This window comes from Aythya fuligula, chromosome 2, assembly GCF_009819795.1.
Source record: "Aythya fuligula isolate bAytFul2 chromosome 2, bAytFul2.pri, whole genome shotgun sequence".
Lineage (NCBI taxonomy): Eukaryota > Metazoa > Chordata > Aves > Anseriformes > Anatidae > Aythya > Aythya fuligula.
Window position 1 is genome coordinate 44620056 of NC_045560.1, and position 24914 is coordinate 44644969.

Consider the following 24914-nt stretch of genomic DNA (forward strand, 5'->3'; position numbering starts at 1 on the left):
GCCTCTGCCCTTGCATCTTGTCTTGCTCTCTCTCACTTTGTGAAGAGCTGGAAGTTGATTTTGCAAAGACCCAAATGTCATAAGACACTGTAACCTCCTCAGGCAAACAAATAGGATTTCTTGTCGATTTGCTGTCCTTTATGATATCGAAAGGGCACAGAGATGCATGCTGTCCCTGTTTTTCAGATGAATTGCTCCACTAGTATAAAAGATATTCTCATAATAGTCCCAAATTAGTTGATTGCTTGAAGTGCCAGAATACTTAATGCTCTGCTATTTTAAACATATGGAAATTGATTCAACACTTATCATCTATTTAGAGATGTAAATTTATTGAAAAAAATGCCACTTCTTCCTAAGCTTCAGGCAAGCTCCGACGCTTAGCTTTCTGGGCACAAGCAGTTTTTTACGAGGACTTGTGATTTTAACTACAGAGATTTATTTTCCTTCTAAAGGCTGGCAGAAGCAGAGGAAGACTGGCTGCATTGTCTACAGAGGGGAAAAAAAAAAGATACCGATATGAGCACTGGTGTGAACTGACACAGATACAGCAGGATGTGGCACGTTGTACCCCGAGGGTCTCCTCCCAAGCACAGATGCTGGCCCAGACCTTGTCCAAACTTGGGTTGCTGTTGCTCTGCCAGCAGGGCCACAGCGATGCTAGAAATAACATCGGGGGCACGGTCGCTTGCTTTAGGGGAAGAACGATGGAAAACTGAGCACCAGCAGTGACTGCCATTAAATTTAGCCAAATGAAGACATCACACCCCATGGAAAAGGAAGTTGTGTCCCCCCACAACGTAGCCTCAGCTGCTAAAAGCAAAAACCATCCATCATTTATCTGCAATTGAAAGCTCTTCTCTGAAAGTCAGGCATGTTTGGGAACTTAACTCTGTTTGGAAACTGTCCTGTGTGGGACAGTCCTGTGCTGATGGCAAGGGAACGAGGCTGGTGTTGGGTGAGAAAACCTGCAGCCTGGTCCTAGCTCTGCCTTTTGATTTGCCACGGTCACTTCACGCCTTACTTAACCGTCAGCTGGAGATTTATTTGTGTGTACAACATAGGAACGCTGTTCATGCCTTAACATTCGTGGAAATATGAGCTTCTCAGCTCGTTGATGGCGTGCTATTATTCAGCATGATTCATATATTAATGTCCTAGCTATAAAGCTTAACGTTATGCTCCTGGGATTAAGCAGTATTTCTTAATGTGCTCCTTATCCTGGTATTTTTGCAGAGAAGCTGGCAGGGGGCCAGCTCACAGAGGGTGCCTCCACATTAGTGTTCAGCTCAGGTCAGCAGAGCTCTCACCCAGTGAATGCCCCAATCATCCCCCACTTACCATGCTTTGGTTTGCATCACGGAGAGGGCACACGAAGTGGATTCCTCTCGGGTGAAAGGCACACAGTGTGAGCAGTGTAAACTCAGCACCCTTCTGCATTATGGTTCCACTCCCAGGCCGTGCGACTTGCTAACGCAGGCACAGCTATGGGATATTTACTGCACCTCAAAATCTCTTGGGGCATTTGGGAAGCGAGTGGACGGGCTGGATTAACCAACCATCAAACCTGCTGTCTTGACTGGCTAATGTTTAATTAGGGGCTTTTTAGTCTTGTTGACACCGGTTTATATGTGATCCTGCCTCCAGCCTCAGTAGCAGGTCAGGTTCAATCTGCGTCTTGTCTTAAGGCAAAGGAGAGCACCAGTTTCTGCTGTGGGAAAAGATACCAATTGAACCTGACCCTCAGAACAGTCCCTTCCAAAAACCAGCTCTATGGTAACCCTGGTTTACTGCACAGATTAATTCTTTCAGATTTATGCAAAAGACAAAGATGCTTTACCTATATGCTTACAAAATTTTGGCCACCTGTGGTGTTTTTTTTAGGCGTGATGAGTGCCCAGGTCTTGTATGGCCAGAGCCTGACAGAAGCCAGGACAACAGACCATGACAATCCCCTGACTGACCCGAATGTGCTGCTCACAATGGTATTTTGTAGCTGTTTTTCTGAGCATATGCTTGGTTGTTTTTGTTAATGATTATAAAGTGTGGCAGTAGGAAAATGCTAAGGAAGTATCGGAGCTGTGGAGGAAAAAGCCAAGCCCCAAGTTACAAAGGGGCAATGGCAGAGTTCAGGGGCTGGCTGGGGCTGCACAGAAGTGGATGTTATATCATATTTGCAGTGTGCAGGGAAAGCTTTCCTTCAGCCCAGGCCATGTACAACAGTGCCCCAAAGGTTTTCACATAGACACCTACCACAAAGCTAGCTGGTCTGGAAAGAAATTCAGGTCAAAATTTTCATGCAAGGTTCACGCATGAATCAACATTATATTTAGTGCATTTCTGCACTCCACCCTTCAGAAAGCCCTGTTTTTGCAGAAGTTCAGGAGAATTAAATCACAGAGGAAATACATCCAAATTAATTTTCCAAATGGAAACATTTCTCAAGAGACACAGAGTGAGATGTTCAGGAGTGTCCAAGTGAATTGGAAACCCATGTTTCTGTGAGTGTCAATATGCTCCTAACCTGCTGTTTCCAAATCGTACCCAGGCTTCGCTCATGATGCCACAAGGCCAGGAGATGCAGGCTCCTGAGTACTACCCTCAAAGCTGCTACAAAGTGCAAATGCCCTTAGCAAGATATTTTTAATGACTTTCTCCAAGCTTCTCTCCCAGCCACAGCACAGTATTAGTAACGAGTTTTATTTTCAACCATGATGCTCAGCTAGAGAGCACCCTCTATAATAAGCAACAGCATCTTTAGGTATTTCCCCCTCATACTTTGCCACTTTTTTGGTGGTTGTCCAGCATAACAGCATTTAGTCCTCATAAAGGCAAGGCCAACAAGGAAGATGGATCCATTCATGAGGTCTTGGTCATACAGAATAAATTTAGGGCAAGGGTAAATACAGCTAATGCATTGGTAACACTTCAACATCCTTCAACTTTTCCTGTAAAATTCCTGCTGGACTTTGGCTGCAGATAGCACCCGTGCTAGAAATAATGGAATTACAAAACAAGGAAAGGGAGTATAAGCAGCTGGAATAGGAAGAAATAGCTAAACAGATGCCTTTCAATTTATATGCCCACCCTTCTCACGTAAACCAGAGCTAGGATTCAGTTAGCTTATCTCCTGAGAGCAGGATCTGGGTGTACAATGTGCACTGACATTCAGTTACTTTACATTTATATGCCCATCCTAATGGCTCCCCAACATCTCAGCTTCTGTTTTTAAGGCAAGCAACAACACTTCCCTTTTCCTTTCCTATTTATGGATTTGTGTGTAAAAAAAAAAACAAAAACAAAAACAAACTATAAATAACCAGGTAGATTTAATGTTAATCATTCATTTTTACCAGCTGAACACGAGACCCTCAAAGTTGCTAGCACAAGCCTTCATCCCATGAAGAAGGCAACTCGGCAGCTGCGTTATCCATGCGAACTCCATGACTCAGCTGCTAGCAGGAAATGCACAACACGCTGAACAATGAAGCACAGGCAATTACTGAAAATGTGTTCTCCATTACAAGTAATTCCAGGCTACATTTCTTTTTAGCTTCCAAATTAAAAATAAAATAAAATAAAAGCGCACAAGGATTGTTGAACCTCATTTTTATTCATATAAATGGACTTTGAAAGAAGGGGGGAAAAAAAAGATTATAAAGCTTTGCAGAGCAAACTAATCTTATACATAACTATAAACAGGCACATGGCCAGTCTGTGATAAAGCAAATTGTGCAAATCAAGCTAGGCAAAATATCTTCAGAATAGGTGTATCACCCATCAGTGAAGCTTAGAGCTATTCTAACCAACACTCAGCAAAACTGACCTTCTCCCGTCAGTCTGCCTCCTCAACAAAATCGGCACAGCCGAGACTTGTGACAGCAGGGGGATGCTCTGGTGGAAGGAGCAAGGGTGATGCTGCATGTTCTTGCAAACTCACAGCACTCAGCTGGGGCCTGGGACACGTTTTGCCTTTCTGCCCATGACTGAGGCTTCAAGCATGAGGTTGGGTGCTGGTACAATCGTATTTTAGGGCATCTGAGACGGATGACACGACTGAAGTTGTCCCCTTGGAAGCCAACCTTTAATACTAAAGAAAAATAGTAACTATATTGTAAATTATGACAGTCTAATTGAACCACTTTAAGTCATTATTGACTATTAATACAGAAACAATTCTAATTATGGGAGAAATCATCAGCAGGCTGTGTTTGCTGGTGGAGCTTTAAGGGAAGTCAAACCACTGCACTAGATGAAGTCTCTGAAGAAGAAACCACCAGAAACCGAAGCTGTCCTGAGCCACTAACCTCACCGCAGCCAGCAGGCAGCTTTCCCTTCAATGTGAAATATTTACTTAGTTTCAGTTCATTCCGATAATTGCATTCCATATGTGCTGTTTATTCCCATTTAAACTAATTGGCATATAAAAAGTGTTCCTACTTTGTGTGTAAAAAAAAAAAAAATTAGCCTAAGGTGGTTAAGATCTGCTAGTGCTAAAATCCTGCAGGACTAGAAGGTACCAGAAACTCAGGAACACCTTGTTTCATTAAGACGTTTTTATCAAAACATATTTTAGTCAATTTATTTCTCCAGCACGTTAAAGATACGGCCAGTCAACTAATTAAAAGAATGCTAAATAACTGCTTTTCTGCAAGTTATTTCAATTCCCATTTCCATCTGAATAGAACTCACTGCAAATTACAAACAACGAAGAAGTAACATTTACAATTTCTCAGCATACAAAACATCAAACTTCAGGAGCCCCAAGTCAAAACTTCAGGCCGGCAATGGCTTTACCCCACACTTATATTTGTTAAGAAAAACATAACTGAGGTAGCCAGATTTTGTGTCTCTATGAGTTGCCTTCTGGTCTCCACATGGCTGACCTTCACCAAACACACACCACATACCTGTGAGAAGGGCAGAGATCCCAGACAGCTTCTCAGGGAGATGCCAGGAGCCACTCGTACCACAGTGGCAAGGAAAGGATGGGCTGGTCACCCACAAGGACTGGCTTGCTTATGCCCACAAACAGGCTGCAGGACACCACGTTACTCACCAGCCCCATGTCAGAGCCTGGGTTAGCAACACGTGTCTGAAGAGCTCACAAACCAGAGGTTGGCCACCCCTGACATGACGCCTCTCTAGGGAGCACAAAAGATGACCAAATGCCCTTTAGAAGCAATACACAGTCTCACAAAAATTGGTTCATTTGGTCACCAACAGATGTGGAAGGGAAGAAATCTTTTGGGGTGGGAGAGCAGGGAAACATGACCTCAAGTACAAACAAGGCAGAAACTTCCTGTGTGAATAAAGCTTGCCCACTCGCTGATTTAAACCATAATTCATGTGGTGATTTGAATCAATGTAGCCTAGTGTTGTCTTATCCTCTTAAGAATATTCCATATATTTTATTTACACAGAATTAGTGAACTTCCTATGACGTGTCCTGGCAATCAGAGTGCATGTGAAGCCAGTGAAGGAAGCAATGAAAATGTTACACTGCTGCTTTTCCATTTAGCCACAAGTAATAATGTCAGCAGAACTCAGCAATAAGCATCAGTAATGTGGAAATGGTAACAGAAACGCCTCCCTGCTCATTCAAATCTTAAGCTGGGAAGTCAGGAGCAGTAATAGCATTAATTAGGCCGCCAACTACCATGCACATGTCCTGCACCGAAGTGTAAAATCCCAGAGTGGTACAAGCTTGTCAGAGCACAGCACTTTTACTCTCAGAGAAGGAACGGGGAAAAAAACAACACAACAACAAAAAAAAACACAAGAGAGATCAATTGTGGTTTTACATCAAGTATATTTCGTAATTGTATGTTAAAATATGTACCCACATCATAAAACACTTTAAAAAAAGAAGTATTTTTAAATGTATGTACAATAATGCAAAAATATGCCTAAATATGTATCGAATGCAAAAAAAATAAACCATTTAATAAAATCTCCCTTCCAATGTCCCCCTGCTCTTCAATACCTTAAAAAAAATGAAAGTTTCCCATTTCTTTTCCTCATTAAAGAAACAGGAGTTAAAACACAAATGATCAGACGGACAAAAGCAGTGCAAAGCAGACACGTAAGAATGGAGAGGCATCCAATTCAGCTTCACGTTCCCCCGGATTACACCACAACTGTGGCGTCACTTGGCCTATGTTACTAAATTTGGGCTTAAAAAGTCAGCCTTGTGTTCAACCTTAAGAGGCTACCCGTGGCACTCATTTTCCATTGGAGCAAAAAAATAAGTTAATGATAATCCAGCTAAGCACCCTTTAAACCCCCTTAAACAGGGGTGAATTTCATCGTAGGCAAATATTTCTTGTTCTGTGTAATCCTGCCAAGCACGGAGATCACATCCAACAAACGATATGGACTAAAGTCTACCTGGACATCTGTGGTGGGAGAGAGACTTCTGCCGTTGCACAGTTGCTTAGGAATCTCTTCTTTCTGCATCCTCTAGGAAACTGCAAACACAGCTGTGGTCCTACAATTTCGTTAAGTCCAATATCTTGCATTTGTGACCTTGCAATTTCACGAGCAAAACAGGCTCCTATGTATTTCTGAAGATGTAGGTCTGAAGGTCTGGATTAAATGAGATGCTTCAGTTGCATGAGAAAATGCTGATTTGGTTCCTGTTTGGTGTGTTCAGGTGAGTGATGTAGATCCTTTATCTTACTGGAGCAACTGCCCTGAGAGTGCAGTTGGCCCGTACATGAAATACAGCTCTTCTTTGAAAAAGCAATCTGAAGGGGCTTCAGTATTGCTCCCCATACAAAAGATGGCAGGAATTGAAGCTCTGTTTAAAAAAACTGCTTATAAGGCACTGGTGCAGCAAGGTTTGTGACAAACATGGTTTTGTGATTTCTCCTTCCCAACTGTTTAAAAGCATGTCCATTAAATCAATCATAAATAGCAATAAAAACACATTAGAAAAGTCCCAAATCAAATAAATCAACTTAGTGTTGAAACATAATTTATAACAGTCCCACTTCAGTGCACACTCTAGCTCCTGAATTCTTACCATTATTTTCTTAAATCTCATTGTTGACTCATGCTCACCCTATATACAACCCCCTCGCCCCCCTCCCCTATCCCTGAAGACACACTGGGCTGATTATCTTCTGAATATCTTCTACAGACAAGAAATTTTTAGATGACATGATGAAGTTACACATTAAAAGCTTACAGATGATGAACAGACCGGAACATAGCGCCATATATTGGCTTACCTATTGTACATAGCTATTTAAAGCTTTTAAAGAATAAGAATATGGACAAAATATACACTTGATTCACAAAGTAAAACAGCCCTCGACATCCAATATTTTGCAGGGTTATACATTCCTTCTACTCAAATTCCACACGTGGAACTGTTCCTGTGCCAGATCCTCTTGTAAGCAATTTGATCACTTCAAGGTAAATTAGTTCTTCCATGTATAAAACAGCAAAAGCTCAGCCTCTAGTCATCGCTGTCGCTCCCAGACTCACTCAACTGCAAGTCATTTCCTTTGGAAAACAAGAAAACAACAAAACACAAGGCGCAGGTAGGCGTTAATTCGCATTTCACTGCAATGAAACCAAAGAACAGTCAACATGCACGCTGGAAGATTTAAGTAAGAACACAAGAACTGAACGCTAGCATCACCTCAGTCTAATGGAATTGCTCTCCGTGCCCGAGAGCACCAAGAGCTGCATCATGGCCTGATCCAGGCCAGACGGAGCCTCCTTGGCTCCACAGCCACCAAGGCTGCTCCCCACGGGAGGGCAGAACTCCCCTCACTAGCAGCTGCAGGAGGAGTTCACAGCCTCCACCCGGCCAAGCTCCTGTGCATGGCTCCAGGACGAGGCACTGGGGAATTCCCTGGCTTTCTCGACCCAATTAAAATAGATTTTGTTGCTGTTGTTGTTTTAAGGAGGATTGGGCAGCCAAGGCAAGGTCTCCGTGTGTCAATAAGGCAGCAGGAATGTTAAAGCTGTTGCAACTCAAGGCTGCTGGCTGAACTGAGCTGACACAGGGCGTGAAGGTGAAGGAAGGCCAGGGGCACCCCTCCAAAGTGCAGAGAGTACTGGATGTGGAGCAAACCTCCAGTCTCAGAGCCCATCCTGCAGAGCATCTGTGATTTGGGGACAAAGAGGAGGTAAAAGGGTGCAATAATCACGTTTGTATGCTGGTAACCAAACCTAGCCCCTTGAATGTTCTCCCCTGACCCTGCCTCAAACACAGGTCCTCGGCAAAGCAGGTATGCAGCAGCTATGCCTTGGATTTCTTAATCTCCTTTCCCCTCTTGGGGAAATGTGGTTTAGGGTTACCAGTGACTTGAATACTCAAGGTCAGGCAGAAACCACTGCCTGAAAAGAGAAGTAGCTACCTCAACAGCTCCTACATTCTCCTGGGGTCAAAGGCTTCTTGAAATTTAGTGACCTATGCAGTATTGTAGTCATGGCCGAAAGAAGCAGGGCAGGGGCAGCTCACACTCAGAAACAGGGACATGAAAGAGTCCCACTGACACTGCTGAACTTTGGAATTCACCCAAGGGTCTCCTCTAGCATACAGTACTGACAGAAACACTGACTGGCCTCTCCAGTTTTCCAGCAGGCCTTTTCAGTATTGTCTATATAACATCTAACTTGTCTTCTTGAAGCTGGAAACCCTGTATTTATCTGCATTTAAACTCCACCAGTTCACTGTGCGTGGATGCCAAGAGATGTACTCAGAAATGCCTCAGGAGGAATTAAGAACAATTTATGATAACTAAGCTCTAGTTTCATGTAAATGCACTGAACCTGATCTAGCAGAAGGGAAGAGCAACACAGATGTATACCATCTGCCCAGGGAGAGTCCAATATGACAGAAATACTTTTTAAATGATGGAGTGAGTTTGTAGTGATTCAGTGCCTTCAAACATTAGAGCTGTGATGTTTTTAAGTGAGTATTTGGCAAATATTCAAAATATCCAAATCGTGGTATTCATGAAAACACAACTGAAAACAGCACAGTATAGAGCAAATCCTCTGACAAAGCAACACTGCTAATAGCAAAAACAAAGAGACCGTGCATTTGTGATCACAGGACAGCCTTGTGTCATTCACAATTCTCCACAGGCCTTTCACTGACACATGTGGCAATCCCACTATTTATACCTAATCTGTGTTTTCACACTAAAGTGGTTCCCATCCTCCAGTGCCCCATATCCCCTGCACTGATGCTCTGCTACCCACTCTTTCCAGCTGGAGGCCTGAATCAAGGCTCAGCATGGCCGATGGGGGCCATCACATTGATGCCCATGGGCTCTAGACCAGACTGAAGCAATCTCCACACCTTCAGATAGGTCTCAGCCTTCTGTTCAAAAAATCTGTCCACATATTTCAGCCAGCGCACCTCCCTGGGACTACTGTTCAACCAGCTGTACTTCACGGAGTTCGCTTAACATGCTAAGAAAATGAGTGCTCTCAAGCAGCTTCAGCAGTGATAGGATGCAAGGATTTACTTACGGAGCGTGTTCATGAGCTGATTGCTTCCTTGTGGCCTGCTGGTGCCGTTAGCAACAGCATTCCTGTTGTTATACTGCTGGTGAGGTGGCTGGGAAGGGGAAACATGTGCTGGCTCTTCCCCCTCACTGCTGGAGCTTTCATCTTCACTCCCCGATGAGCTTTCTGAATCCGATGAGCTGCTTCCACTGCTGCTGCTCATCTGCTCGATAATTTCAACCTCTGCTCTCAGCTCTGAAAGAAAAGGACATTCATCTGGTTGAAACCATGAATAGGGCCCCACGGAATCTGGGCAAAGAATGTGAAAATGCAAGAGTTTTCTTGAACATAATTTATCACATCAAAATACCTCACATGAAAGGGAGAGTCAGGAAGGAAAAACAAGAAATTATGACAACTTTTCAACCTAATTGTTGCAGCTGAATTTAAAGAGCAGCAAAGATAGTATTATAAAAACCTTCACTTACTATCTATACACTTTATGCTCATGAAAGTGCTTCCTGCTTCATTATTTTCCACAAGTTATATGCTCTACATACAAAGTAAATAAATTTTCTGATCAAATTTTACAGGCCAACAGCAAGCCCTTCTTTTATTAAAAACAAAACAAAACAAACAAACTTTTAAACATGCAGGAATTTAAATTCTGTTAGACATCACTGACATTTAGGCTTTTGGAAAATGCAATGAGAGAGAGAGGCCACAAAGGGAACTGCCTTAAGATAATGTATGAAACTGCTCCAGCACAAAGGCACACAACTCACTCTAATCAAACCTGAGAAACAGACAAACAACACCAGATAAACTCTGCAGTGCAGCAGATGAGAATACATGAGAATATTCACATGTTGGACTAGTAACAGTACCCTAACCTGCTACAGAGCTCACAAGTAGCCAGGAAAAACAGACTATTCTGAAACTGGGAAGTCATTCAAGTCAGCCACACCTCACTTTAGGGTTGCCAGTGCAGAGAAATAGGGGAATACCATGACAGCCTCATCGGCAAGAGGTGATGCTGGCTGAACAGCCAGTTACCAAACAGCCATTAAGGTAAGTCACCCCAAACCAATCCACATTGTTAAACTTGTCATCATTACAAGTGTCCTAAATACTATTAGAAGACATTTTTTGTATCCACCCAAAAAGTCAAGTATCTAATGACTCAGTTCGCCTAGGCCGGTTTCCAAGAGGGAACCATATCCACACGCATGCCATACAAAGTACGAGAAACACTCAAAACGTAGCCAGCCCATCGTTGTGGTAGTAGCTCTAAATCCACGTTGTGAGAACTCACAGCCCAAAGAGACAAGAATGAAAGAAGTGAGAGACAACACATGTACTATCATCTCTACCCAACAAATGGGGAACTGATACCAGGCAAAATTCACCTTCGATCAAGCTTGTGAGTTATTCAGAGTTGCCAATTTTAAACCTCCAACTTTTCAATTTCAAAGTTCAGAGCTCAATTTCAAATGTTATAGTTATATTGAATTAGAGGCATATTGAAAAAGAACAACCATGTGACTAAGTCTGGCTGGGTATTTAGGGATAGTGGGGCTGTTGCCCCAACTTAACTTCCTGAAGCTAGATCCCTGACTAGAGCACCTGTGTTTTTTGTGCTTTATTAGTATGCCAAGCAAAGCTTACTCTTTCATCTCTTAAGACATAAGAGACTACTGGAAGAGGGATGAAGAATATATGATTAGGCCAACAGAAGATACAATTTTGTACTGTAATGCCTTTCTCCCTCTGTCCCTCCCAAAACAGCCTTGCAGGCCTTAAAAAATCCATTTCATGGCTGGAATCTGATACACATACAAATGAGCACTTGTAAGTCACTGCTCTCAGCCTAACCATAGCTAAGATTTCAAATTATAAACGTTCTCTGAGTTCAGGACTAAGAAAGTCACAGAAGAAAATGGGGAAAAATAGCTCTTTCCCTTATAATATATATACACACAAGGGTGTTGTCCATGACAGTGGTTAGGGATGAAAACTCAGTTCTGACACCATTTTCTAATCAACTGTCGCCTCACAGAGGCTGTTCCTTCGCTTTCTTTCAGGTGTCTTGTCTCTTAAATCATCGAGTCTAGAATTGTGAATGTCTAATCTATGGGCAGATGAGAAAAACATAATTGTTTCCAGAAGTGTTATGGTAGTTACTGCATCATTGAAAGTTTCAGGCACAACTCCAGCAGGACTACTAAGAAAGTTTGTTCAAATCCCTCATGTCACCCTGCCAAAGACAATGGTTAAGCCAACAATGACACCAAAGCCTTCCAGGAAGAACACATCTACTTTAAAACTGTCAGATTTTGCATTTCCAATTTGCCTGTTACACTTAGTGCAGTTACAGGTATTGAAGCCTTGGCTAAATGCTTCCTTGTGGTGCCTCCAATTAAAATAGTTGTGCGTGTATGTGTGTGTACATATACCCTAAGCTGAACAATGAAAAAGTCTTATCACTTTTCGCTCTGCAAGATCAAACACCTTGTTGATGAACCTTTAAGGCTTAAAAGATGACAAGAGTCAGGATGTGCCACAGTTAGTTTTAAGAAAGCTTTTCATACAGTATGTTTTTGTACATTTACTTTAAATGAGTCTACATAATCTGAAAAGCCTGACATTGCCACGGGAACCTTAACTTTTGCATATTTCATGATAGCACTGTAGGCTTTCTTTCAGGAAAAGAAAACAGCTTACTGTCTTATACTGGCAGTCCGTGCAGTTTTAGAGTAAGAAAAAAATTCAAGGTCAGAAATCATCACAGAAACACAGAACAGCCTTTCTCAACAGGGCTCTTTTTTTTCTACGTATTTTGTATCAAATGTCCTAATCTCTTTCAGTAATCATGGCTAAGTGTTCTTGCCTCTTCTCTCGACTCCAAAAGGCTCTGCAGGATTTTTAACTGAAGTCCTAACCTTGGGCTGCAAGAACACTAAGGACTTTTGGAAATAAAGTCACTCAGCTTTATGAAGTATGAGGCTGTACATTCATAGCAGAATAATCACTGTTAATAATGGTATGCAGGGTGGATAGAAATCAACTTGATACTGGCATTTTGAGTATGCAGAGATGGCAGCTAGAAGATGCAGTATTTTACAGTGAAGTGCAAATTTGATTGAGAAGTCCTTGAGAGACAAATACAGTTCTGTGGAATAATACTTCCAGGACTACGGCTGCATTTTAAATAAACAAGATCTGCTCAGATTTTTAAGCACTGAATTTATAGTTTCCAAACCAGAAATACATTTTGGTGTTGTTTCAGGTACCGCACACTTAAATTACGTCAATGTTATTAAAAACATTTCTGTTGTGGTCAAGTATATCTGATAAATGCCAGTAATTTCATGAACATAAATGACTGTATTGTGGTGTGTGTGTCTAAACATTCACTGCTTAATGAAACTTGATCATAGGCAGCCAAGTATTTGAACAAACAAGCTCTTACCCTCTCTGTTGTTCCCTTCAAGCAGGAGGACAATATAAAAGCTTGCACAGGAAAAGACTCTGCTAGTGTGGGACCCTGGAGACAGCCTCCCAAAGGTCTCCTGCACGGAGGAAAGTACTGGCTCAACTCCCACGTGCTCTGCTTCTCTCCTCAGGCACTGCTGTTTGGACAGCTGTGTAACGGGATGGATGAGAGGACTGACCTACCTGGAAGTTCACTTCCCAGCTCATCTGTAAGGGGAGCTGTGGGAACGCACAGCTGAGTGTAGTGGAGGTAAGCAAAAGCCTGCACTGAGGTTTGCTTAAAACCATTGTTAAACATCACAAGGGCTATGCATCTTACCACACCCTTGAGTAGGGCATACTGGGAACAAAAAGAGTGCCATAGTGCCACAGAGATGCTTTTAACCACCTCCTCTGAGGACTGTAAGTTCTGTGCTGTGTCCATTGAAGAAACAACAGAGAATTTCAGCTATATGTTTATTTATTTTTAATAGAAAGGAGCTAATTCATCCAAAAGGAAAACCACTGCTTGATTGGAAAGAATATAGTCTTCACTCCTGCTAGTTTTCCTTTAATGTGCATCTTTATGGCCAAAGATTTTCAAGTTCTGAAGAGACTATCTCACAGCTTTATATTTAAGTTTTATTATTTTCATTGTACAATGGTGCCATTTTAGTTCTACCTTTCCCAAGTAGTTTCTCACGACATAAATTGTTTAGTAATGCTGACACTGTGGATAATCAATGATTATTTTCAAGGGTACCAAAAGCTTGAGGATTGCTTAGAATTGAGGAGTGCTTTAGAAGTTAAAAATAATATATACCATAAGCAGAAAGAAAACTGCCTGGGTATTTTTGCTTTCTTCCTTTATGGACCTTGAAGAAGTCTCTATGATATGCCAACTCAAAATTCTATTTTTAGTGTGAGTCAGGTGTTGTTTGGCTTGATTTTGGAAACCAAACTCTACAGGTTATTTGTTTGGAAGTACTTCCCAATAAAAAACAATCATGTGGAAAAAAAAATCACTAGAACAGTTTTAAATAATGTGACTTATTATTTTAGACCACTAGAAAATGGTCATTGCAGAACAGATGTTGCACCAGACGAATACAGAAATTCTGTTGTGACAACATGACCTCTATAAATTGCTGTAAGTATGTGAAAGAGTGCCCACATGGTTAAGTAGCTTATTATACATCACAAGTAAAGACATTTAAAATTCACAACTGACTGAATTCTTAAGTTGATATATAACCTGGTATCTTTCTCCTTACCTATTGCACGGAAAATAAAAATGGCAATGCAGCTAAGGGAACTGTAGCTAACAAAGTCTCTGACTTCGATTCTGTCTGCTGACCAGATCCAGGTACTGCAAATACTACTGCTGTGAAAGCGTGAGACCAGTCAGCACCTATACAGACACACAGACAGCTTAGCTGTAAAAGCGTCACCCAGTGATTACCAAGAACTGAAAACAAAACAAAAACAACATCAAAACCTCCTAAGCTCTTACCATAGGCTAGGAAATGAATATAGGTTAAGTCTGCAGGCAAAAATAGCTATATGGGACAAGGGAAGAGACCCAGAAAGAAAATACTAGACAGAAAGAACAATCTTGAAATAAAATAATTCTGTCTGATGCCAGACAAGAAATCCAAGAGAACCAAATAAAAATTAAAATTTAAAATTATCCCCATTTTGACTGTATTAACCACAGAAAAACCAGGTACCACACCAGCAGGAAAGGAAGGACTTGGGCCAAGAAAGTGAGCCCTGCCCACAGCGCAGCACTGAAACAAAGCATTGCTTGAGCAGGAGACAAAGTTGGGCCAATAATCTCTTGAAGTTCTTCAAGGCTCTTAAGGACAATTAAATGGCAGGTGTGATAAAAGCCAAAGAGGAGTGGTTGTGGTAATGGAAGCTGTGCAGTTGTTTTCTCTCTCATCCCTCCCCTATTAACACTGCTTGGCATGACACAGACTCCAGGTCTCCGATGAGATCGTGGATCAGCGTTTGTTGTTGTTACCTAAGACACCCTTTCAGCCTTTTAGCATTCAGCTGCCCTAGCTTCTACCTTTTGAATCCACACCTATTGTCTTCTTCTGAGAACAGAGAAATAGTTTAGAAGAGAGAAAATAACCTGGAAGGAAGAAGCTCTCTCCTGCCAGAGAAGATTGCAGCATAAATGCCTATGCTGGCAGAAGAGAATAAATAATTCATTAAGATACCTTAAAATGAGATATAAAGACAACAAACCAGCTGCCAAGTACCAGCTTTGAATCCCTGTATGTTCTAATGTGTTTGTATAAATTCTAAGCCATAGTTTTTATTAAAAAAAGAAGAAAGGAAGCCGACCAAAACCCAGGAAGCTACAAACCCTTCTTTACCTCTCTTAATGTCATCCAGTTGAGGCTCAGGTGAAGGGTTATCTTTCAAAGGAGAAGTTTTAGGTCCAGTTGCTGGCTTGGTTGGGGCTCTGAACTGTGAAGGAGGTTGAGAGGCTCGGGCAGATTGTTGTTCTATTCGGGCTTGGATCTTACTGCTACCCTCTGCTCTGAAACAAGAACCAGAGACATTCAGCAGGGCTGTGCAACCGTGTTCAGCTTTTTCAGTATCCTCGTGCTAATGCATGATGTGTGACTTCCTTTTGAACATTGCTTTATAAAGCTGAACAGTGATTGACAGGTTTCTGTATGCAAAACATGCTCTCAACAGCAAATCTGCATACTGCATCCTTACAAAATATATTTTCAAACCCAGATGTTTTTCAGTGTTGCCAAACTCACTAGCTGAAGAACAATGAAGGCTTTAATTTAGCAATTAATAGTTGTATTGTTAAAAAACAATTAGCAACCTATATATAAAAAAAATCCACTCAAAACAAAATCCTGCTTAAAACTATCCTAGCAAAAGGAACTATTTTCTCACTTGCAATTGTACAGTCTCAAACTGAACTCTCTTAGAGGTCAACCTGACTGGAGCAATCAGTTTGCAAGCATTTGCTCCATTTTTCATTCACTTGCAAGTGAATAGAAGTGATAAAAAAAACAGTTTAAGATATTTCCTTAGTGGAAAATCTTCCACAGAATAATGTCTAGCCTAGCTGTTCAATCCAACTCAAGTGCTTCTTCATTTTTCTGAATCAATGATGTGATTCAGATTGTAGAACAGTCAATTATCCTTGCAAGAAAAACAAAACAGAATGTATTCAGGTCCCTCTATGATACACCATAATGAGGTTTAAAGTATGTAGTGTATTTGTCATAAAGCCTTTGGGAATATGTCTGTACATAGAATAGTGCAGAACCAGCTGGACATTAAGAGCTCAGTTCTGCTTCTAGGATGGTCCCAGATCAGTAATATGACATTTTCTGCCTGTGAGCTAATCCCACCAAGAAAAAAAGTTAAACTAGCCTATGTGGAACTTCTTGGACTTCAGCTAAACCACTAGTGGTTACCTGAGCTAGTACATTTAGTGTTAACTAAGGCATCTCTCAGGATTCTGTGATTCTTTCTCCATGCCACATTGAATGATAGATGCAACCTCAAAAAACAGAGCCACCTCTCACTCATCATTGAAATGCTGCCTTTAGATACCACATTACTACACTTTACATTAGTCATTTACAGTAGAAGTGGAGATCTGGGGATATACTGTCTCCTGTGAAAGATAAAAAGATAAAAGCAAAAGATTGTTTCCAGTATTAATCATGCTCTTGGAACTACAGAAGCCTTTATGTAGAAAAAGTGCAATTACTTCCCTGGGAATGTAATCAGGATGTTAACACTAATAACTCTGCTCCCACAGGGTGTCCACAGGTCGTTAAAGATCAAAGTAGCCATGAAAAAATGCCACTTCTGAGCTAGAATACCGAACAGATTAAAAAAAATAACCATTTCTCAAAACACGAGTCTCCATTTTTTTTCTACCCTACCTCTGCTTAAGAAAAGTTGAAATACTTTAAACCTTGACAGAGCCAAAACTCAATGGATCCTAAACACCCCATTGAGCCCAAGTTCTCCTTGCATTTCTGTGTTTCTTTCTGACTTAAGCTTCACCCAGACAAAGCCAGCAGAACTTAAATTGTTGGCATTCCACATCTCATTTATAATGTGCTCATATCCACTGGACAAGATGCCTTGCCTCTGAATGCCACATGGATGAGTTTTCACATCAGTGACTCAGAGTGTTACAACCCATTTACCTTTAATTCAAGGTGGTTTTTGGCAAACTTCCAGCCAACTCTTGACAACCTGCAACCCACGTTTCTATTAGTTTTAGCAGCTAAAAGCTCAACACTGCAGTAAACATTTTTTTTTTTTTTAATGTATCATACTCGTAAAATTGTTTAAGAGCTTCTTCTTTGTGAGACATTTGAATAACCGCTTTCTCTTTAGATTTAAAAAACCTGTGGCTCAGTGGTGCTGGAAGAACGTGGTGCAGAAGCTTCAGGCAGCTGCAGAACAGCAAGATTACTAAAAATGTTTTGACTGCTCACTTTGTAGCATTTGTGCAGTGAAGTCAGAATATTGGGTCAGAAAGGATTTCTGGCCTCAGCAATTCCAGGCAAAACCTCACAACCATAATTCCCTCAGTTTTCTTTTCCTCTCCTCAGCTGGAGGCTTTGGACTTTTGCTCTGCTCTGTATAGCATTGATCCAAAACGATGATGAGTGTTTCTTACACCTTAATAGCATATTATTAAAGCACCATGACTCCCACAGGAAGCTGTAGGGAACAAACCTATGAAGTCCAACAATCCTTTTGACAGCCTAACATTTCCATCTTCTATTTCAACTAACCAGAGATTCCTGAAACACATTCCATCTTTCAGCCAGCTTCCAAACCTCCAAATCATCAGAGGTGTTTTATTGCAAACTATAATTACGTCCTTTCAGCAGCTGAGAATTTACAAATTCTTTACTCTTGGATTCACATTCCCAATAGCTATTTGCATTTCTGGCAAGATAACGGCCATGTAGAGCTGATAAAGTTTAGTAAGCAAACATAACTACAAAATAAAAGAAAATGGGGTTCAGGTTTGAAAGACAGTGTGAGCAGGAAGCCAGCAAAAATTTGTCCTCTTAACTTAGCCCTGTCACCAGCTTTACCTTGTTTTCTTGACTTGAATGCTGCTACTAAGTTTTTCCAGTACATATTCCCCAGTGTCATGATTGATAATAAGCACACAGTCCTTCTGATACGGCCTTTTATTTCCTTTAAACACAGTCCTTGGAGGAGTTGAACCCTGGTATCAAAGAAAGAGCACATATTTATTTGGTTATATTCCCCTGTCCACAAGTTTATAAACACTAAAACAAATGTATGCACATACTCTTCTAATTAGGAGACTAAGTAGCTAATATTTAGTTCTTTCAGAAAATATTCATTCATGAAAAGGGAAAAATACAGTTAACACAGCAGAAACAGACATTTTCTCACAGCAATATTGGTGCCTTTCATCATTTTAAGTGTCTCTGCAGTGACAAAACATCTTCTCCTTAGTTGCCATTACTTACAGTTCTTCTTCCCAAAATGGCAATATAGCTGAATTTGCATAGCTGATTCTGACGAATGTCAGAAATTTCTGCCCAAGAAATCTTGGGTTTGGATAAGAAATAAAATTCTAATTACTCTTGTAGCAGAACTACTGCCTAAAGAAATATGTGGTCAACTGAAAAATAATTTAAAATGCTTTGCATTTATTCTATGAGGTGAAAAAAGAAGACAATATTTAAGAAGACAAGTTTTACAAGCAACTTCACAAACTATGTAAGAACAGCTGCCTTCTTCAAACTCAGATTCGCACGTAGAAGCTGAGAAATTACACAAAAATGTTTTTTCAAAAACAAATGGGGTATCTGACTCCTTCCAGAAAGTCCTCAAGTCCACACAACACTGCATAGAGCCGTATAAATCTAACGGCTTAGACCGAGAGGCAATAAAGACAAATTCATGTGGTCTTCTACATTGGCTAACAGATATTGCTGAGGTTAAGCTACACTGTAGTTTATTCACACAAAGGCAGGCTCATACACCTGGTTTTGGGGTTACAGGAGGCAGATTCAGTTATGGTCTACCTGCACACGGCAGCACGGACACGCATCTGACCGTATCAAAACAGGACATGTTGCTCTACGAAACGTACTGAAATAAGTTCTCAGCTTTGAGCCCTTCTCAAATTTCTCTGTAACGTAATGCTATTCTACAAAAGAAATTTTAAAAAATGTTTCTTCATATGCTTCTTCATACACGCAGCAGGAAAGCAACTGAAATCAGGGACAAGAGGAATACATTTTATTCAGAGTAGCAGAACAAACAAATTTTATCTACTCAGAATGAAATCCCTGTTCTCAATACTGCTAATAAGTAGAATATGTTTAACTCTGAAATGGCTTCAGAATAGTCAGGGCAAACTATTTGAATTCCCAACAAAGAAAGCGTAAGATATACAGATGCGATTCAGAAAACATCAGTCTCATGAAAGTCTTGTCTTCAAAGGCATTTTACATTTTTATCATTCCTACATTTAAGAGAGGAAAATAACATTTAAGAGAATAAAAAGCAAGCTGAAAGTCAAAGCCAGCTCCCTGTTGACAAGTAAGTCAGGAAACATAAAACACAAATTTAATGAAAAATGATCAAAGTTTGTTGGCCATCATTCTGATGCCTAGAGTCCTCTTAACTCAGAAAAGACTGCAATTTTGGCTAAAAAATAAGCAGAAATGGAAGTCCTACCTAAACAAATCAATAGTCCCATCCATTACTTAAAATTAAATATTTAGTTTATGTTAGTGCCTAAACAACGCTGGTTACGGATTCTGATGATTACAGGACAGAAGGCGGCAGATGGAACAGGTGACATTTAACCAGGTTTGTTAAAACAGATTTAACCCTTCAAGTATAGTTTCTTTTTAGAACAAACAAATCCTTCATTTCCCCAACTAAGACTGTTTATCAAATGCAAAAGCCACGAGTAGAAATAGTGTTTCAAGTTACCCAAGTGGCAAGGGACACGAAAACATCTCCACTGAACAAATCATCAAACAGAGATATCCACAGGGATCAGGCAATTTCAAAAAAACAAATAAACAACAAAACAAAACAAAACAAAAAAAAAAAAAAAGCCAGAATCTGAATCTTGCTTGTTGTTATGGAGCTCAGAAGCAAACTAGGCTACAAGAAATTTAAATTTGGTAAACCTTGTAAGGATGAAGTGGCCCCAGAACTTTTCACTCTGCTTCATCATACCCAGTGTTTCCCAGCTCTTTCTGCTGAACATACACACCACTTCCATGGAACAACATACACCCAGGGGCTGCACTTAGTGCAGCTAGCTCTTACCCCTCTGGAGCACAGCACAGGCTGAAAGCCACTCATACTCATGGGAAGACAAACAAATTAAACTTGTCGGTAGAGAGATTTGGAAAGGGATGTTACAAGCGATGTTGTTCACCACAAAAGATGAATGAACAACACAGTTCCCAGTCAAAGATGAATGGCATTGCTATTAAACATTGTTGCCTGCTCCCTAACAGCACTACTGAGCTCTTCACTTCTATAGCCAAACAAAAGCACACAGCCTTCTGCTGCACTAAACGTGACCAAAGCCATATAAAAAACAGGAGCAGGGGAAGCAGGTTAAAGCCTCATTCAGTGGGAATTACCACAGAACCATCACCTGCCAATTAAAAACACCAACATGCTAGAAAAAACACCACCACGAGGATCTGACACATGGCTTCCAAACTGCTGGGTGCTCCCCTGCAACCACCAAACCTATCTGCATCTGTGCACACTGGTTTATTGGCTTGACACGTAGCATTAGCTTCAGCTAATAAATAAATCCGGTTCCAGCATGTAAGCACTTTCTTTTGTTTTGGGAAGGCAGCCACCGAGCCCTCAATTACAAAACAACTGCATCTATAAAGAGTTTGAGCACTTGTTTTATTGCTGTTTGACCATCATCCTCACGCTATAGATCTTTATGGCATAATTTGAGGAGGAAGCGGATGGGAAACCACTTCATTGTCACTCAGTAGAAAATTTCCTCTTGCTTCCATTGATAAAGCTCAAGGCAGGGAATGGTCTGTGCTATCTGTACACGTTATTGCAATGAGCAAGCTCACGGGCTTACCCATGGCTTCTGAATATCACACGTTGACTAAACCTAAAGTTACTCTGCCTTTATTCTTTAAGGTGTAGCACTAAAAGGGACGGAAACCACCCTAGAGCTTCAGCTAGTAGGCAGTCTTCTCGTTAATCAAGTAATAACAGCAGGAAGGAATCAAAACAAATGCTCAAACTGGAACCTTACAAATAAAACCCTTAACAAAGAGTCAATAGTATAGTCCTTCCCCCACGCACTGTGCTGCTAGTCCGGCTGCTCAAATACTGAGCCCACCTGTTTTTACAAAGAAAGAGAAAAAGAACATGTACAGTAAAAGATCTATGTTGCAAAGTCCTTCAAGTAAACAGGGCAACATGTAGCACACTTACTGGAATATGTGGCAAAGTGATGGTTACATCGTCTCCTTTACCAACTCGGAGCTCCCCTTCACAAGATGTATCGATCGAGGCCGGCTTAAAATCATCTAAAGAGGAAAATAATGGTGATTATGTTTCCAAGAGTCTTGAAGCCGTCAGAATGCTGCCCCGTAAAAAGTCACTGCACATTCACTGTGATTACAGGGAATGCTAAAATACACGGTAGTTTACAGCAAGGGTGTAATAACGCACCGGTACAAAGCGTCTGTGCTCAGAGCCCCAGCCACGTGATGATACCAGACTCTACATTTGCTTTTTAAAATGAGCCAGTTTCTAGACAGTGTCTGGAAGACCAAAAGAAGGCTTCTCCAAAGCCCAGGCTTTTGGTGACCTGACACACAGGTGCAAAACTGTGCCAAGCATCCCAAAGGGGTAACAACTTCGAGACCCAGGGCTCTGGGTGGCTCCTGCCAGTTTCAAACCTGAGGACTGCATCTGTGGCAAAGATTAATTTAGTGAAATCAGTTCATTTAGCCTCACTGATATTTCTGACTACTAACAGGCATCTTGCCTTCATAACACCTCCTTAAGATTAGAGGAGACCTCGGAGGAGCTCCACACAAGGCCAAAGCTGCTGTGGATGGAGAGCATGACTAAGTTGAGAGAGTTAAAGCTCTAAATTAGCCCTAGTCTCAAAAAAATTGCTGCACTGTAGAGAATGCCGTGTCCCCCAAATAATGGGCTTCTGTTTAGTATATTTATTTGAACCAAGAACATTTTTACTTAAGTATGTTTAACTTCAGTATGTTCCCCTCAATAATTCTGACATGCTGATGAGCCATAAAAAAAAAAAAGTAACATTTTGACAGGATTTAGACAAAGTGAAATAAGATTATATATATATATATATATATGTGTGTATATATATATATATATATATATATATATATATATATAAAAAACTCTAGCATCTCTGGATATGAAGCAGTGCAACTATGGTCACCACCAAGACAATTAATTGCTGCATTAGTTAAGACATTCATATCTCAGAAAAAAAAAAAAATGTAATTCCACTATGAAAAGCATATTTGCAGGGGAAAAAAAAACAGCTTGTAAAAAATTCTCATTAAGGGGACATTAATGTCTAATTGAGTTTTACTTTGACAGCACAACAAGCAGAATTGGCCACACTTGACTTAATCCTCATGCCTTAACTGCCAGACCAAATCACATCCCTCATTTTCATCTGCTCAGTCAATTTCTAGCTATTGTCACCCACCTATTCTATGTGCAAGCTTGCTAAACAAAACAAACCAGCTGTAGAAGAGTAAGTGGCATTGCCAAAAAGGGGATCTAGAGTTTCAGCAGAGCAGTCACTAAATGAAAAAGCTCATCGTGTCACGCTTCTTTCTTAGGTATCAGTAAAACAATGTTGCATATTTGCTAAGAGCAACTAATTGCTTTCATTTTAGAAAGCTTATTAGGTGTGCATGGCTAATTTTGTTGAGATGGAGCACACATTTCTATCCAAATGTAATCACAACCCTTTTTTCCAAAAGTCAAATGGTTTCAGATGTTTTCCAATGGTAACCCAGTTTTTCAGCATGGAATGTCATAAACATTACAGAAAATAATAAAGCATTTTAAGAAGGCACGGACAAATTTAGCCTGCAAAATCCTCTTACTGTAGTTTGCGTGAAGAGGATTACAGGAATAATATTGCACTTAGATCCCAGATAAATCATTCCAGATCAATGTCTAGAAAAATAAAGTTTTAACCAGAAAATCAAGAGATCTCACTTGAGTGTCACTCACTGAAAACACACCTCACAAAAAATTCTTTGCAATAAAACTGCCCTCTTTCACTTGTAGTCTGGAGTGCCTTGGCTTTGCAACCCCTTAAGGACTTGATCAGAACTTGAAAGCACTGTCAATACTAGAAATACACTGGATTTCTATCTGGATACAGCTTGGGTTTAATTCAGAAAGTACCAGACTGCAACCTCATTTATCTGATGGTCAGGCTATTTGAAAACTAAATTATAAATGAAGATTTGCTAGCGTGTTAGTGCTGGCTAGAAGCCTTCCGTATTAGGCATAAACAGTTAAATACACCATACATATAGCATGGTATCCCTTAACATGCTGTAATTATGCATATCAGAGGGGTGAACCACACAAATTTAGGTGTTGATGCATTAGATGGAGGATCACTGTTTAGGGAAATAGCTTTGCTTCAAACACTGATCATCTTCTCGAATAAAAGCTTGATCTAGAAAGTTTCTCCTCCAAGTCTCACTCAGATGAATGATCTCACTGGAACTACATACTCACACTGCATGAAAACAGGCCATGACACTGTGCCTAGGATCACACATCATACAACAAAATATCCTATTACCGACTGTACAAGTTTCCCACCTTAACATAAGGCTACTGAAATATGACTTTGGTATTGTTTTCACATACTGCTGGTGATTAACTACTTATTTTAAATGCTGAACTCATTTAGGGGAAGAAAATAGTGATTTCTTGCCCACAAAATTCAAGTACAGAAACATTGTGAGCTCCCCTTCAGAACCATTTCCTAATATGAAATAAAACGCACCCATTGCTAGGACTGAAAATGCACCCATTGCTAGGAATGAGCAGCTGGTATGATACCTGGTGTCTGAAAAGAAAACACCAACAAAACCAGATGATTATTCCCAAACTCTCTTACTGCTTAAGACCTTGCCTCACGCTTCGTCTCTCCCCTTCAGCATCACCAGGCATGTGGCAATACTGTGTGGCTCTGAGTCATTTCTCCTCGCTTTCCTGGAAAGTGCCTTAGTATCTAGATCGCTAGGAGGTCGCAGGGTTACATGTCGCCTCGGCATGGGCACAACCCCTGGATTTCAAACTGTGGCAGGGAAGGGAAGGGAAGGGAAGGGAAGGGAAGGGAAGGGAAGGGAAGGGAAGGGAAGGGAAGGGAAGGGAAGGGAAGGGAAGGGAAGGGAAGGGAAGGGAAGGGAAGGGAAGGGAAGGGAAGGGAAGGGAAGGGAAGGGAAGGGAAGGGAAGGGAAGGGAAGGGAAGGGAAGGGAAGGGAAGGGAAGGGAAGGGAAGGGAAGGGAAGGGAAGGGAAGGGAAGGGAAGGGAAGGGAAGGGAAGGGAAGGGAAGGGAAGGGAAGGGAAGGGAAGGGAAGGGAAGGGAAGGGAAGGGAAGGGAAGGGAAGGGAAGGACGGGGAGCGGCGCTCACAGCGGATGGTGTGGAAGGAGGCCTTGGGCCGGCGCTCGAAGCTCTCTCCCAGCTGCAGCGGGTGCTCCTCCTTGTCCAGCAGCGGGTTCGCCGAGCCGTTCATGGCCCCGCCGCTCTCCTCCCTTCCTCTCCTCCGCCCCGCTGCGTGCGCCGCCGCCCCGCGCCCTTCCGGGCTCCCGGTGCAGCCGGGAAAGCGCTCCGGGGCGGCGGCGCCGGCGGCCGAGGGGGAGCGGGGCCTG

At 41.3% G+C, this 24914-nt stretch overlaps 1 protein-coding gene across 1 annotated transcript; it reads right to left on the reverse strand.

Moving 5' to 3' along the window:
* Positions 1-5893: 5893 nt before the first annotated feature.
* Positions 5894-24834, reverse strand: EAF1 (ELL associated factor 1). The gene is made up of 6 exons (XM_032181878.1): positions 24676-24834; positions 21448-21542; positions 18060-18196; positions 15336-15502; positions 9499-9729; positions 5894-7512 (listed from the first exon to the last, which is right to left on the reverse strand). The coding sequence occupies exons 1-6, from the start codon at positions 24776-24778 to the stop codon at positions 7466-7468; spliced, it is 780 nt and encodes a 259-aa protein (XP_032037769.1). The 5' UTR covers positions 24779-24834; the 3' UTR covers positions 5894-7465.
* Between the last annotated feature and the right edge of the window lie 80 nt (positions 24835-24914).